This window comes from Lathamus discolor, chromosome 1 (genome assembly GCF_037157495.1).
Source record: "Lathamus discolor isolate bLatDis1 chromosome 1, bLatDis1.hap1, whole genome shotgun sequence".
Taxonomy (NCBI): Eukaryota; Metazoa; Chordata; class Aves; order Psittaciformes; family Psittacidae; genus Lathamus; species Lathamus discolor.
In genome coordinates this window covers 22825903-22840907 of record NC_088884.1, presented here as the reverse complement: position 1 = coordinate 22840907, position 15005 = coordinate 22825903, and the positions used below count along the sequence as shown (strand labels likewise).

At 40.4% G+C, this 15005-nt stretch overlaps 1 protein-coding gene across 6 annotated transcripts in view; it reads left to right on the top strand.

Moving 5' to 3' along the window:
• Positions 1-1377: 1377 nt before the first annotated feature.
• The window catches only part of MOV10L1 (Mov10 like RNA helicase 1), a 69156-nt gene continuing 55528 nt past the window's right edge, over positions 1378-15005 (top strand). For 4 of the 6 annotated variants that reach the window (XM_065665191.1, XM_065665193.1, XM_065665180.1 and 1 more), the window contains exons 1-8: positions 1378-1520; positions 2996-3180; positions 7443-7593; positions 7985-8097; positions 8928-9118; positions 11988-12128; positions 12988-13226; positions 13356-13548. In XM_065665191.1, coding sequence (XP_065521263.1) covers positions 1436-1520; positions 2996-3180; positions 7443-7593; positions 7985-8097; positions 8928-9118; positions 11988-12128; positions 12988-13226; positions 13356-13548 — 1298 coding nt within the window. In that variant the 5' untranslated portion in view covers positions 1378-1435. The remainder of the gene's footprint in view (positions 1521-2995; positions 3181-7442; positions 7594-7984; positions 8098-8927; positions 9119-11987; positions 12129-12987; positions 13227-13355; positions 13549-15005) is intronic. The other 2 variants (XM_065665197.1, XM_065665203.1) reach the window with 1 other exon arrangement.

Below are 15005 nucleotides of genomic sequence, written 5' to 3'. Positions count from 1 at the left end.
ACCTAAAGTGTGTGAACAGAACTGGTAAAAATATCAACTATGGAAATAGTAAGCAACTGTAAATGAAATTTGATTTCCTCTACAGCCACAGCATTAACAATATAAAAAGTACTTTTTCTTTCTTTTCTTTTAACCAAGTCTATAATAATCTACAACTTCTATGATTTTGAAACTGGCTGCTACTGAGATTAGAGACTAGTGGAGACTACTGATAACTTGTGTTCCTCAGGGATCAGCATTGGGACCATTGTTCAGTATGCTTGTCAGTGACATGGCCAGTGGGATTGGATGTGCCCTTAGCAAGCTTGCTGACAACACCAAGCTGCGTGGCTCGGTTGATACGCTGCAGGGAAGGGATGCCATCCAGAGGGACCTTGACACGCTTGTGAGGTGGGCTGATGCCAACCTTATGAAGTTCAACAATGTGGAGTGCAAGGTCCTGAACCTGGGTCAGGGCAATCCCAAGCACAGCTACAGAGAACAGACTGAGAGCAGCCCCAAGGAGAAGGACTTGGGGGTGTTGGTTGATGAGAAACCGAACATGAGCCAGCTTCAGTGTGCGCTCGCAGCCCAGAAAGCCAACCGTATCCTGGGCTGCATAAAAACGGCATGACCAGCAGGCCGAGAGAGGTGATCCTGCCCCTCTGCTCTGCTGTGGTGCGACCTCACCTGCAGTACTGCATGCAGCTCTGGGGCCCCCAGCGTAAGAGGGATGTGGAGCTATTGGAGTAGGCCCAGAGAAGGGCCACAAAGGCTGGAGCACCTCTCCCGTGAAGACAGGCTGAGAGAGTCGGTGTTGCTCAGCCTCAGGCAAAGGCTTTAACACCATGTTCCAGTATTTAAAAGGAGGCTACAGAGAAGATGGAGGCTCCCTTTTCACAAGGAGCAAAATGGAAAAGACAAGGGGTAATGGGCACAAGTTACCTCAGATGATATTCCAACTGGACAAAGAAAACTTTTGCTATGAGAACAGTCAGCCATTGGAATAATGGCTGATTATTATAACCTTCTCCCCAGGGAAGAGGTGAACTCCCCAGCAGTAGACACCTTTAAGATCCCACTGGGCCATCTTGTCTAGGTCATGAATGCCAAGAAAAGTTGGGCTGCGTGGCCCCTGAGGTCCCTTCCAACCCGAGATTCCCTAATCCCATGAGGGAGCCCTCCCAGCACCCGTTCTGCCAGCAGCCCCACCGCTCGGCACTACGCCGCCTGCCGTAAAGCGCCGCCGCCGCCGCCCCCCCCCCGCGCCAAGCCCCCAGCTGCCGCCCGCGGTCGGTGTCAATGACCCGGGGGCAAGGCCCTCCCCCGCCAACCCGCTGCTGCACACAGCCAGTCACGGCACACTGCTCTTTCACGTGACCAGGAGCGAGCAGCGTGATTGGTGTGCGCCGCCGTGGGGCCTCGAGGCTCGGCTGTAGCGAGGGCGCTGCTGGCGATGCTCGGCCTCCTCAGCAGGGCGCTGGCCTACCTCTGGCGGCGCGCAGGTGACGAGGGAGGAGAGGAGAGATGTGCGGCGTCAGGTAGGGCTCCCGGGCCCCTCGCGGGCCTGCGGTGGCACATGCGGGCCATGTGTGCAGCCTCAGGTCTTTGAGGGCGCTGGTGGTCTCGCCCCTCACACGAGTGGGGCTGAGTGAAGACCTGCTTACTTAAAGAAGGGATTCACGGAAAGAAGGCAGCCTTTTGACTGCAGAGCATGCAGGAGTGCGCCTAGCAGCACTTTCTGCTTTTTCAGTACAGGAGTTTTAAATGTGTTGGATTCCCCGTGCGAGCAATGCTGAGAACTTTCTGTCGGGGGGTCATCTGAGCTTAAACCATGACGCTTTCTCTTGTTACGGAAGATCTTGAAAATGGTTGTTGACCCAGAGCTTTTGGGAGAAGCAGTTTAGCTTGTGGGTATTGTTTTAGCGTGGGTTTTTTCAGTGTATTTGAATATATATGTGTACTTAAGTGCTGGATTCTACACCTAAAATAGGTTGGGCCTGGCTTGGCTGAATAGAGAGCTTTGGCTGGAACTGTCGAGGGGGAGGAAGTTTGTGACCTTTGGAAGAAGGATCGGGCAACTGAGGAGGACTACAAGGATGTTGTAAGGCTATGCAGGAAGGAAATTAGAAGGGCCAAAGCCCTGCTAGACCTTAATCTGGCTACTGCTGTTAAAGATAACAAGCAGTGTTTTCTATAAGTATCTTAACAGCAAAAGAAGGACTAAGGAAAATCTCCATCCTTTATTCAAGGCCAACAGGATTAGGGTAATAATTGCCCCCCTGTACTCAGCACTTGTGAGGCTGCATCTTACGTCCTTTGTTCACTTTTGGGCCCCTCACTACAGGAGAGACATTGAGATGCTGGAGCAGTTCCAGAGCAGAGCAACAAACCTGGTGAAGGGTCTGGAGCAGAAGTCTTATGAGGAGCAGCTGAGGCTTCAAGGAGGGTGGCTGCAGAGGGGAGGTGCTGATCTCTCCAGGGACCAATGATAGGACACAAGGTGAAGCTGCATCAGGGAAGTTCAGATAGGACATGAGGAGAGGGTGCTTGACTGGGAGGATGGTCAGTCACTGGAACAGGCTCCCCAGCAAAGCGGTCACAGCACCAAGCCTGTCAGAGTTCAGGAAGCATTTGGATGATGCTCTTAGTCATACAGTTCAGTCCTGGGTAGTCCTGCAAGGAGTAGGGAGTTGGACTCAATCCTTGTGGGTCACTTCCAACTTGAGATATTCTATGATTTTTTTTTCTTTCATGTGGCTAGAAGAATGTTGTTTTTACAATGTAGTTTGTATTTAACTAGCTTTCTTAATTGTTTGAAACCATAAGTTGCCATGAGACTTCAAGACTTAAATGTGAAACTAATTAGTTGGCAACTGTTGGTATTTTCAGTTGAAAAGATAATGACCTTTATAAAAAGGGAGGGTAGGACTTTCAGTAGCATTCATTACTTGTTGCATAGTTCTGTAAACTGAAGCAGTTAGGTGTCATGTCAGCGCTTTTCCTCTGTCTGCAGGTGGTAAAGAATTAACAACTGTCCGAGGAGTTGTGACAAGATTTTGCTATGATTATGGGATGATAGATGACATGATAATATTCACAAAGGATGCTGTTAAAACAGTTGTGCCGCTGACCATTGGACAGGAAGTTACTGCCACTGTTGAAAAGGATGAAACATCGGGTGGCTTGAAGGCTATCAGGGTAAGAGGTGAAGATAAACAGTAGTCTTGCTTGCTCTGTAAATCCCTTTAGACTTTTCTTTGAAAGTTAGTATAGTTATAGCCTCATGAATTCTACAAAATAGAAGACATTGCCAGCTCTTCATCTAATGGTGATAAATTGGTTTGGTATTTTATTATTATTTTTTTCCATCTCCTTTAAAATGTGCCTTTAATCCTTTAATATTCTCTGAACATAGGTCTAGATTGGTTGAGCATCTAGACCTATATGCTCAACCAGTATGAAACTATTGGTTGAGATAATTGCATCAGAATTTGCTTAATCAAATGTAGTTCAAACCTCTCTGTATTAACATTTTTTGAGTTTCAATTTTATTGTTATATGAATGTATAAAAAGATAAACAGGCTGCAAGTTTACTCTTTTTGCAGAGAAGTGAATAAAAACATAAATTTCAGAACTTCCGTTGTAAAAAAATCTGCAATTTACTGTCATGTAGAGTTATAAAAATTGAGATTTTGATACCTTTTTGCTTACTATTCATTTGTAAACCTACTTCAAGCTTGATTACACATTGTCACATCTTTAAGCTACCATGATTTTTTTAATCATACAAGCTCAGCTCTGAGGTGCCTGTGATAATCCAGCTGAGGATCTGAGTCAGGTTGACCCTTCTACATTTAAATACTACATAAATACAGCTGGTGCTTGGAGGACTTGAGAGCAGTCCAGAAGCAGCTGATAGTCGGGTGGTACAGAACCCATTTTCCTGGCATGTATCTGCTTGGATTAGCTGCAGTATACTTTTAAGTACAGCACTAGATTAGTGTACTTCATCTCATAAACACACCCTGACCAAAGTCTGGGCCAAAGCTTAAGCTGCTTTTATAGAGCAAATCACAGCGTAACTAGTTTAAAAGTTAACTTGAGTTTTCTAATAAATGAATATTGGGTAATGAAGCATCTTACCAGCTCATGCCGTCTATAAAAAGTGTAATCAGCAAACATATTTGTGACATCTATAGACTACTGAGGAAATAGATTACAGTTAATTGCACAGACTTTTTTCAAGATCTGTTGCTGGTTTTGGAATATCTCATCTCATGAAAACTATTTCTGAGATGCTGGCAGTTAATTATCAACTGGGAGTTTGTTGTTTATAGGTGGGTTTTTTTATTCTGGATTTGTTTGGTGTCTGGTTTTTAATAATTTATTTCAGGAAGATTTTAAATGTTGCCTTCTTCTATTTTTTTCTGTTCTGTGCTTCCTTTAACTCAAAATAGCAACAAGAATAATTCCTGAAGTAAATAAGATGTTTCATACTAAGCAACATTAAGTTGCAAAATGAAGTACAGTTACATACAAAATTGAAGGGTTTTTTTTCTTGGCAAAATGGGTCTAATTTTGAAACCAGTGCAGTCTCATTGATTAAATAAAACTGAGGAAAGAATGTTAGTGGGGAGAAAGTTTTGTTGTGTGGTCTAAAATGAAGCATAAAAGGAAAGTGAAAGAGAAGGCCCATTTCTAAAATATTCTCAGCTCTAGTGCTATGAGAACCCTAGTGTCTTGTAAGATAACTTTTGTGTATGTCTGTTTGCTTTTTGTTTTGTTTTTGTTTGTTTTTTAAGTGTAAGAATTACTTTCATTTTATAAAACTAAATACAGGAAGTCCATCAAGCAAATTCAGTGCTGGTTGGTAAAATAGTACTCTCACACACAGTCAAAAAATATGTTCATTTAAATCTTTCTCCTTCCTTGTTTTCCATCTGACTGACATATTTTCACAATACTGTTGAAATATTGTCATCACTCCAAAATACATAAACCTGGTAACTGAGAAACTGCATAAGCTGCTCCACAACAACTAGGATATTTTAGCAGTTGTGGGATGCCTTGCTGTATGTGCTAGATAAAGGTCTTTTCAAAATACTGGGGATAAGCGTAATGATTTATCTTGTTCCTGTTTGCGATGAGTCATTGTCATGCTTTAAACACAGCCAGCAGGTGCTTTATCAACACTGGATAAAGCCAAAACACAGCACTGTTAACTACTAGGAAGAAAGTTAACTTCATCCCAGCCAAAACCAGGACAGTTGTAAGTCCTGTGGGCATTTCAGAAGGTCTTTCTGGCAATGTAGTTTTTGGCTGGATGAGTAGCTTAAAGCCAAGCGTATGCCTAAAGTTGACTGGACTCCATAGAAAGTCAGGATCCAAAGGCATTCTTGATTTAATAAGCTGGGAGACAAAGATTTCTTCTAAGTACACAGTAATATGTGAGCTTCTGCAAATGAAAAGGAAAATGGTATAAGTGCTCTTTTCGAGACTGTGAGAGGGAGGGGAAGGTGGGAAAAAGGCATCAAAGTTACTGCTGGGCAAGAGCAGCCATGACAGTAATTAACTTCCTGCATAAGGAGGGCTGCCACTTTTGGTCCAAAGATTTTGTCTGTGTTGCTGTAAAACCCTTAATTACAGAAGAACAGCACTAGTCTCCCTTCTCTAAAAGGGTCTGTTCTAGGTACTTGGTTAGAAAATTTAACAACTAATTTTGTACTCTGATAAATCTTGAATTACTTTCCATGTAGTAGCACAAATTTGAGATGCCCTTGCGAGTTTGCTCAAAACAGCCAACAGCATTCCAGTCATAGTCTTTTTGGGGGACAGAAGGAACTCTCTCTTTAATCCCTTAGATAGAAGAAAATAAAATAGCTTCCTGATGAGCATAATCATTAAATAATATACAGAGTTGTGCTTGGGCACCAATACTATCTTCTTCCAAAAAAACTGAATGTTGCCTCTTAACTTTTGGTGTTGAAGTAACCTTAAAGATATGGCTCTGATTTCAGAAATGAGTGCAAGCCTAGTGAGCACTGCCAGCATGTAGGTTTGCGGAGAATCTGGACAGTACAATTAAAACTTCTGTGGTGTCAGTTGTGTTTTCCTTAATGTAGGTAATACAGAAGAGTGTGGTCGCCTTGGGTGGCCTTCTGGTCAGTGTTTTCATGTGTTGAAAGCATTTCGTTAAGTGTACTTGCAGGTATAATTCCATGTCTAACTACTTTTATATGTAAATTTACTAGTCTTCTGTGGAACAATGTAACTGCTTATTCAGATTCTATCCATATGAAGCCATACAAATTGCTTAGGAGAAAGTTTGATATTCTTGGATGTTCTTGGTGAATGTGAAGATAGTATCTGTCAGACGGCAGCAAAACATAATTTTTTCTCTATTTTTTTTTAAGTGAGTTTTAAGGTCATTGAAAAAATACCGTATAGAAATGGTTCTTTTATGCAATATAACAATGTTGACTAAACAATAAATAGCTACATATAGTTTAACAGTAATGTTTGCAAACTCTGGAGTAGAAGTAGACCTAAGCTATTTATTACTGTCTTAAATGGTAATATTTTTAATGTTCAACAAAACAGATCATATAGAAATTAGGATCACAGTACAGTTGAAATTGGACCAGACTTCAGGAGGTTTTTAGTCTAAACTGCTCCAAGCAGGGTCAGCTTGTAGTTGGATCCAGGTGACTCAGGCTTTATCCAGTCAGGTCATGAAAACTCCACAGATGGAGAGAGACTGCACAGCCTCTGAAGCCTGAATCCATGATGGTGGTGGCTCTTTGGGAGCAAGAAAGAGAACTCGCAGTTCTAAGAATTCTAGTAATTAAGAGCAGAGATGCTATATACTTGCCCCAACATAGCTTGGGGGTGGAGGGAAATTGCGTACACTGATGCTTTACGGCTGGTGTTCTACAGAGGACTGTTTAAGCAAGTAAAGTTACATTTGAGGTGGCAATATGGGGAGTCTGTACGAAACAGCTCTTAAAGTTTTAGGTTTTTTGGTTTGGGTTTGGGTTTTTTTTTTTCAGATTAATGACTATGGGCACTCTGAAATACTTAGAGTGTTTGTAAATATCTTGAAAACATACTTTTTCTTCCTGAAATAGTGACATTCTCGTTCCGCTTGTGTACAGTCAGATTGCTGGGAGGGCAGTGGTCCTCTTTGGAATATGAAGTAGAACTAAAACAAGAGAGGCAGGAGAGATTTGCCAACATTAAATTGTAATAGTTGTCAGTGTTGTGGTATCCAGCAGACTTCTTAAAAAAGAAGTTAGTGGCTACTATTTATGGGTTTTGTGTACAAAAATGAACAGCTACAGTGAGCATAGAATCATCTAATGAGGAGCTTGACTTCCATAAGCTGTTTAAATTATGATATTTATTGTACTAATATATGTTTAACATATAAGCCTAATTTTGGGATTTTTCATATTAATAGGTAGATGCTGGCCAAAATACCTGGGGAGACTCCAGTGATGATGCTTCTGAACAAAATATGAAAACATTAGTTGGAAATATTACCTCTGTCTCTAAGAATGGTGGCTATATTAACTACAATACATTTTTTGCAATGGAAGATGTCTGTGAAGGTGTGTAGGGGATTTCTTTTTCTTATTTGCTCTTCCTTAATTTTTTTATATGTACAGTGGAAATATCTTCTGATAAACTTGCCTTCAACATCCCAAATAAGTTCTAATAGCATGTATGTAGTGAAACAAACATGGGGAAGAAAGCTGCCTGTTCGTAAGTGGAATGCAGTCATATAAGCGTAAGTTAAGTGCATGCAAGTGTATTTTTCCACTAGCATCTCTTGCATAGTTTGTCATAACCTGTTGGGGAAAGAAATGCTAAGAGAAGTTAGCTGGATCTGAATGATGTGTTATTCTGGCTGGTTATTTTACTTAACTTAAATTAGCTCTGCATGAGAGTAATGCAGAAGACATCAGTTGCAATTAAACTTGAGAAATGTGTCTTACATAGGCTTCAAACCTTATGAAGGTGACTGTGTGCAAGCGAAATATTTTATTAACCCAACAACGTGGAACAGTGAAGCAGTTGCTGTAAAGCCTTTGAGATATAAGCAAGTAAACAAGGTAAATGGTCTGTATATTATTTTTGGCAAGAGGAATCTTGTGTGAAGTGGGGTTTTGAAAGTGGTTTTAAGTTGCTAATATGGGTAGATCTTCTGTGACACATCTTTAATTAAAAGGTAAAGCATATCACCTCATCCATTTATAGGATTATTTCTAAAATAACAAAGCCTTTTGGAAAAGCACACACACTTTGTTAGAACAGGAGGTTACTTATTTACTGACTATCAGTTGTTGATTTGGATGCTTACTGTTTTAGTTGCACACATGCTTGTTACAACCAGTGTATTTTTCAGACTTTGAGATGTAATGACTTTGAAGTTTATGTTGTTTAATTTATCCAAGTGTTTTGGCTTGAAAAAAACTGTTGTCCACTTTTTCATTCTAATGAAAATACTTGTTACCTCTGGTAATACATGTACTAGGTTTATGGTTTATTGTATTTGCCTTATCTGTAGATAATTAATAATAATATGCATGTCAAGCATAGGAAAAAGTTTTTATGACTGGTAATGTTGAAGTATAAATTAGATAAGTTGTTAAGTCACTAGATAGGTATCATGATTAAGACAAATATGTATATTGTAGTATCATTTCAGTGAAACCTTATGCTTATCTGAAGTAGTTGTGTTTCTTTACATTTCTAAATGTAAAGATGAGCACAGTGACTCCAGGTTAGATCTGTATGTTTACCTCCCGTGAGCAACTGAAACTTAAGAATGCAGCTCTGTTAATGCTGGAATGATTGTTGCAGGAAAAAGCTGCAATGGTTGGTAATGGTAGCTAGCTTAAGCAGATAATACCGAGTAACAATGAATAACAAACTGTTTCAGGCTCGCATTACCAGCTTCTGTGGAAGAAGTGGTGCAGTAAATGAGAGTATATTTTTTACTTTGGATTCATTGAGACTTCCTGATGGCTATTCACCGTGTAAACATGATCTAGTGAATGCAGTTGTGGTGGAGAGCAATCAGTCGTGTTACGTTTGGAGAGCTCTCTGCTTGGTGCCGGTCAGCCAAGATGGGTAATGTTCATTCTTTTATTCTCTTTCCACTTAATAACAACTAGAGATTAATTGCAGTTATGCAGCTTAAATTCTTCTGCATCTGTAAAGCAAGAAATACTGTGAGTTTTCACTAGTTGACTAGAAGGCTAGTTGATGGGAAGATCAGAGTGTGATACAATTTAGCCCTTGATTTTTTTTCTTCCTTTCCAGAAGGTGAAGATGCCTGTGCTTACTAGAGAAGCAAAACTAGTTGCAGCTCATGGATAATGCTAGGCAAGGATGGAATTTTGCATGGTTTTGTTAGAAAAATTCCATGCTCTTACTTTGTGTTTCCTCTGTGTTCTTCTAGTGAGGATTTTGCTTCTTGAAAACCATTCTCAGCAAAACTGATGTAAAATGGTTGTATCTTTAATCCATTTTGCTTAAGTTGTAGTAGTATTCAGGTATCTGTCCTAAACAGAGTAGTTCAGTGATCTGAGGAGTGTGATTAGTTTATAGAATAGTTTATAGAATGTGATTCATTATAGTGCCCAAGCATTCTTGGGCTTGCACATACCAACCTGAGGGGTTGTGCAGGCACTATAGAGACAGTATGGGATGTGAAGAGGATCTGGACAGATGACAGAAAGGGTTGAAAAAAGTAGATGGTCACTAAGGAGAACAAGCAAAATTTTGTGGAATAAACTACAAAAATGTAGAAAGGAACAACTACTCAGTAGCAGTTCTGCAGCAAAGATCTGGAGTTTGGCTTGCAAGTTTGGGTGTCTGTTCTTTGAAAAGCACAAGTACTGCCCAAATGTGTATAGATAGGGCTGTTACCTGTAAAACCTGTCACTCAGTGCTAACAAGGCTTTGGTAGGATTTGGAGTGTGATTGTGCAGGCCAAAAATAAGCCGTCGACCAAGTGGAAAGTCCTAAGGTGAGCAAAAAAGGCATCCAGATACCTCTCCAACAATGTCATTTGGAGATCTTGCCAGGAACTGTGAAGAATGGAAAAAGCAGTTTTCACTGGAGAAGATGGATGCAATAGATTTAAATTATACCTAAATAAAACTTGAAGTGTTTGCATCACTTTGCACAATAGTACTATTTGTTCACTTGTTTTTCAATTGGACCATTTTTTAATGATGGATTTTACACAGAAAATTCTTACTAAAGCCAAGTTACAAAAGTATGCCTTCAGGTTGATTTCTCAGGTTTACTTTATTTAGAATCATAGAATCATAGAATAGTTAGGGTTGGAAAGGACCTCAAGATCATCTAGTTCCAACCCCCCTTCCATGGGCAGGGACACCTCACACTAAACCATCTCACCCAAGGCTTCATCCAACCTGGCCTTGATCACCGCCAGGGATGGAGCACTCACAATCTCCCTGGGCAACCCATTCCAGTGCCTCACCACCCTAACAGGAAAGAATTTCCTCCTTATATCTAATCTAAACTTCCCCTGTTTAAGTTTCAACCCGTTACCCCTTGTCCTGTCACTACAGTCCCTGACGAAGAGTCCCTCCCCAGCATCCCTATAGGCCCCCTTCAGATACTGGAAGGCTGCTATGAGGTCTCCACGCAGCCTTCTCTTCTCCAGGCTGAACAGCCCCAACTTCCTCAAGCCTGTCTTTATACGGGAGGTGCTCCAGTCCCCTGATCATCCTCGTGGCCCTCCTCTGGACTTGTTCCAGCAGTTCCATGTCCTTTTTATGTTGGGGACACCAGAACTGCACACAATGCTCCAGGTGAGGTCTCACAAGAGCAGAGTAGAGGGGCAGGATCACCTCCTTTGACCTGCTGGTCTACTATATCAAAAACTTGAGGTAGGTTAAGCTGCGGTGGGAGACATCTAGCGGGCTTTGCTAGTAAATTGATGTAGCTAATAGAAAATGATCGCAGCTGTTTTTTTACTTTATTATATTAGATGGCTTCATAGCAGCCTTCCCGTATCTGAAGGGGGCCTACAAGGATGCTGGGGAGGGACCTTCGTTAGGGACTGTAGCAACAGGACAAGGGGTAATGAGTTCAAACTTAAGCAGGGAAGTTTAGGTTAGCGATAAGGAAGAAGCTCTTTATTGAGAGGGTGGTCAGGCAGTGGCACAGGCTGCCCAAAGAAGTAAATGCTCCATCCTCGGCAATGTTCAAGGCCAGGCTGGACAGAGGCTTGAGCAGCCTGGTCTTGTGGCAGGTGGCCCTGCCTGTGGCAGGAGGGGTGGAAGTAGATGAGCTTTAAGGTCCCTTCCAACCCAAACCATTCTATGACTCTGCAGTTCTTTGACTAAGGAAAACAGGGTGTGCAGATATTAGCAACACTTAAAATACTTCCAAGTTATTTTCATGCCACTTTATCTAACAGAGTAGTTTATGAATGGTAGAATAGAAGCAATTTTTTTAATTGTTTCTGGAGGTAGCTGGCACTGAGAGAGCTCTGGTCACTGTCTCAGGGAAGAGCGTGTGACTTTGGCTTCACAGACATTTTTCATCAGCAGTATGTGTGATAGTTCTTAGTGCTTTTTGATTTTTCGGCTTTTTAAAAACTTATTTTTCCGTTTGCTGCTTTCAGATTGTAGCAGTAAGCAGAAGACGTAAGTGCTTGGGGTACATATTAAAACACTTCCAGTCTATCATTTTATCTCTTAAGCTCCAGTGCTAACCAGGAACTGTTCTTTGTTGTGTCTTGGTTCAGCTCCCAAGGAGATCTGTAACAGCTTCAGGCTTGTTTTCAATTTGCTGCTTAAATTAGTAAAGGTAATCAAGTTGTCTTGGAATTGTAAGTAGCCTCTCACCTGCTTCTTCCTGAACGTTGTGCTTGTGCTCTGGTATAGTGGTTCTAAAACTTCTGCTGAAAGACATTTGTTGAGTCTTTGTTTCAAATTACTAGCTAAAATTATTCTTACAGACAGTTCCACTCTAATGGAGTCAGTATGGATGAGCCTTATGAAGACTTACTGAGAGACAAAGGAGAGTTGGAAGTGTCGAGAATGACTAATTTTGGAACTCTGAAGCAGGGGGAATCTAAAAGAATGAACATTTGGATAGTGTAAGCCTTTCTGATTGTTGTAAGCTTGCTTTCTTCTTTTCCATCACTCCATAGTCTGTAAACCTGTCCTTCATACATGCCTCTCGTAGTAGACCCTTGTGGTTCATGGTCTTCAAATAACCCCCAAAATACTATGGAGTTAAAGAGAATTCCATATTGAATTTAATATCTTTAGGATAGCCTTTTTTTATTCTGCATCTGTCTTGCAGGTACTACTTTGTGGTTTTCCAATCCTATGTCTCCTTTGAGTCCTAATAAAATCCTTTTCTGGAGTGAGGATTACAGTAAATGCTTTACTTGTGTTTAAATTAAACTGCAGATAACGCAGTTGTCTTCAAAATCCTAGCTCATGAGGCTGTTGCTTACTAATATATTAAAAGCAGACACTTTTAACTTGGATGCTGAGTAACTATATTGGTGTATCTTTGAGAGGGTTCTGTTTTGGTGGCTTTCTCTTTGTTTTGGGGGGCTTTTAGGTTTTTTTTCCCTCCACATCTGGGCATAGAGGCTCAAATGAAGTCAGACTTGAATACCCTCTATTAGTTTCTATATGCTCTTTCCTTAGAGTTAGTTATCCAATGATAATTTTTTAAATTACTAAAGCTTTTTTTTTTTAATACAGAATATTTCTGTATGCTTCATAGTAGTGGTTGATAAGACCTAGAAATACTAACATGTAACAAAGGTTTTAGTCCTCATGAGTTAGAAACAGCAATGCAATTTCTTTCTGATAGTGGTTGTGAAATAATGGTGAACTAACCTGCTACAGACAGTTGTATTTGACTTCAGGTAGAATTAAAATTCCCAAGGATATTAACTATGCATTTAATTATATAATTAATTACATAATTACTTCTAGGAATAAAGGGTGTGCACCACAGTCCTTAATCAGCTGCAGATTAGCTGGATGGGTGAAAGACGAGCAATTCAGTTTTCAGATGCCTCAAAAATGCCAGACTAGTCCAGAAGCATATCTGTCATCTTTTCCAATAAATCAAGAAAACCTCTTGAAAGCTGCAGTTAATTCATATAACAGTGGAGAAACAATGTTTGAGTCATTGCATAATACATCCGTTATGAAGAATGGAGTCATTCCAGGTACAGTGAAATGTTATTATTTGAATGCTGTGTATTAACTCCTCAGAATACCTGTAAGTTTGAGATGCCTTGTCTCTGCTAGCAGTAGCAATTGGGGTAGGAGAATTATTTAAAATCTGTTTGCTGCAGAAGGAGTTAATTCTCAGGATACAAATCTGTCGGGGACAGAAAAAAACTTTTCTCTGATGAAAGATGAAAATCTGCGTAATGGAGAAAAAGATCAAAGAGATGTGGAACAGCCAATAAGACACGTCAATATTACTGGAGAAATTGTCATACCACCAGGTGGAAAAACATTCATAGTGGTCATATGCACAGCTCTGTAAGTATTTTTTTCCCTTGGTTCTAACCAGTACAGTGGAAATAAGTCATGAAAATTGACTTAATAGTTTCCTTACTCTGGGCACATTTTTGGGTGCAGGATAACATAAGCCAGTGTATATATCGTAAATACAGTAATGAAAGGAGTTATCATTTTAATGCTTGATTCTGAATTTTGTCAAAAGAAAATGGTAGTAGCAAATGGAGAAGTATAATAGGAGTAGATAGCTTCTCTTAAAAAACACAGTAAGGTGAAGGCAATGCCTACAGCTGGTTTGGGAAACCGATTGTTCAATGAGTATTAGAGCTAATACAGATTTCCTGGGAGTTTTTGTGTTGTGCCTGGTAAGTTTTCTTCCAGTTTCAGTACCCTGATGTCCTGTCGTATCAAATGCAGATTATGTATGCTGAAATAAAACAGGAAAAACGTTTTCTTCCTTGAGGGTGTAATTTATAGAGGACATAGTTATTGAAAAGCAAAAATACTTTGCTGTACAAAATATTTCATGGATTTAGTTAAGAATAACAAGTGGCTTTGTGTGAGCTCTTTCACAATAGGAGCCTCCATATTGGAAAGCTTACTTTCATGTATTCTTCAGTTGCTTCCAGCTATAGCTCTACAAATGTTGTATACCACAACCATTGATTCTTAAGATGATAATTTGAAAGTTTAGAGTAAATCATGATCAGATAGTTTCATTCATCAAAGCCACACCATATGAGCTTTCATACTACTTCTGTTACCATTTTAAATAATGAGGCAAGGGATAGGAATCTTAGGAGGATGATTTAGTTGCTATTTGAAAGATAAGCTGCAGGCATGGCCTGCCTTTGTGAAGAAAGGCATGTAGAAAGAACAATGCATACCTCACTGTAGATCTGTAAATGCCATGAAGTCTGAGAATCTTCTGTTAATACAGAACAACCCAAACAAAACTCCATGGGAGGCTGCAGTAGCAAGTGCAAGCTGGCTACTTAAGAGACCATAGAGCCTGCAAAGTTAGGCCATAAATCTGGGCAGTTCAGTGTCTGCACTGAGTTTGTGTATCGGAGAAAACCAGGCTACAGCTTTAACCTGAGCAGGTAGTGTTACGTGCAATGAAAAAGTGATACTGCTGAAGAGGAAGCTGGAATCCTTATGGGATGCCTTTGTTTCAAGCACATAGTAACAGTGTTGGACCGTGTAGTTAGTGCTGAGGAAAGAATTGGGCTCTAGGTAGTGCTGGGATGGGTTCATTAAAGGATTTCAGAGCAGATGGTGTGTGTTAGGTCTTTTGTCTTTCAGTTCCTTAGAAACCAGTCTGAAGAAACTGTTCCATCTGATTTCTGCTTTTTTTCCCTCCCCTCTCTGTCACTCCCCAAGCACCATTTACATGTGTAAAGTGCATTTTTTCAGGAGTGAAGGATCTCTCCTGCTTTCTTCCCTTGCTGTGTTTACAGTTAAGTCTCAGTTCTGAG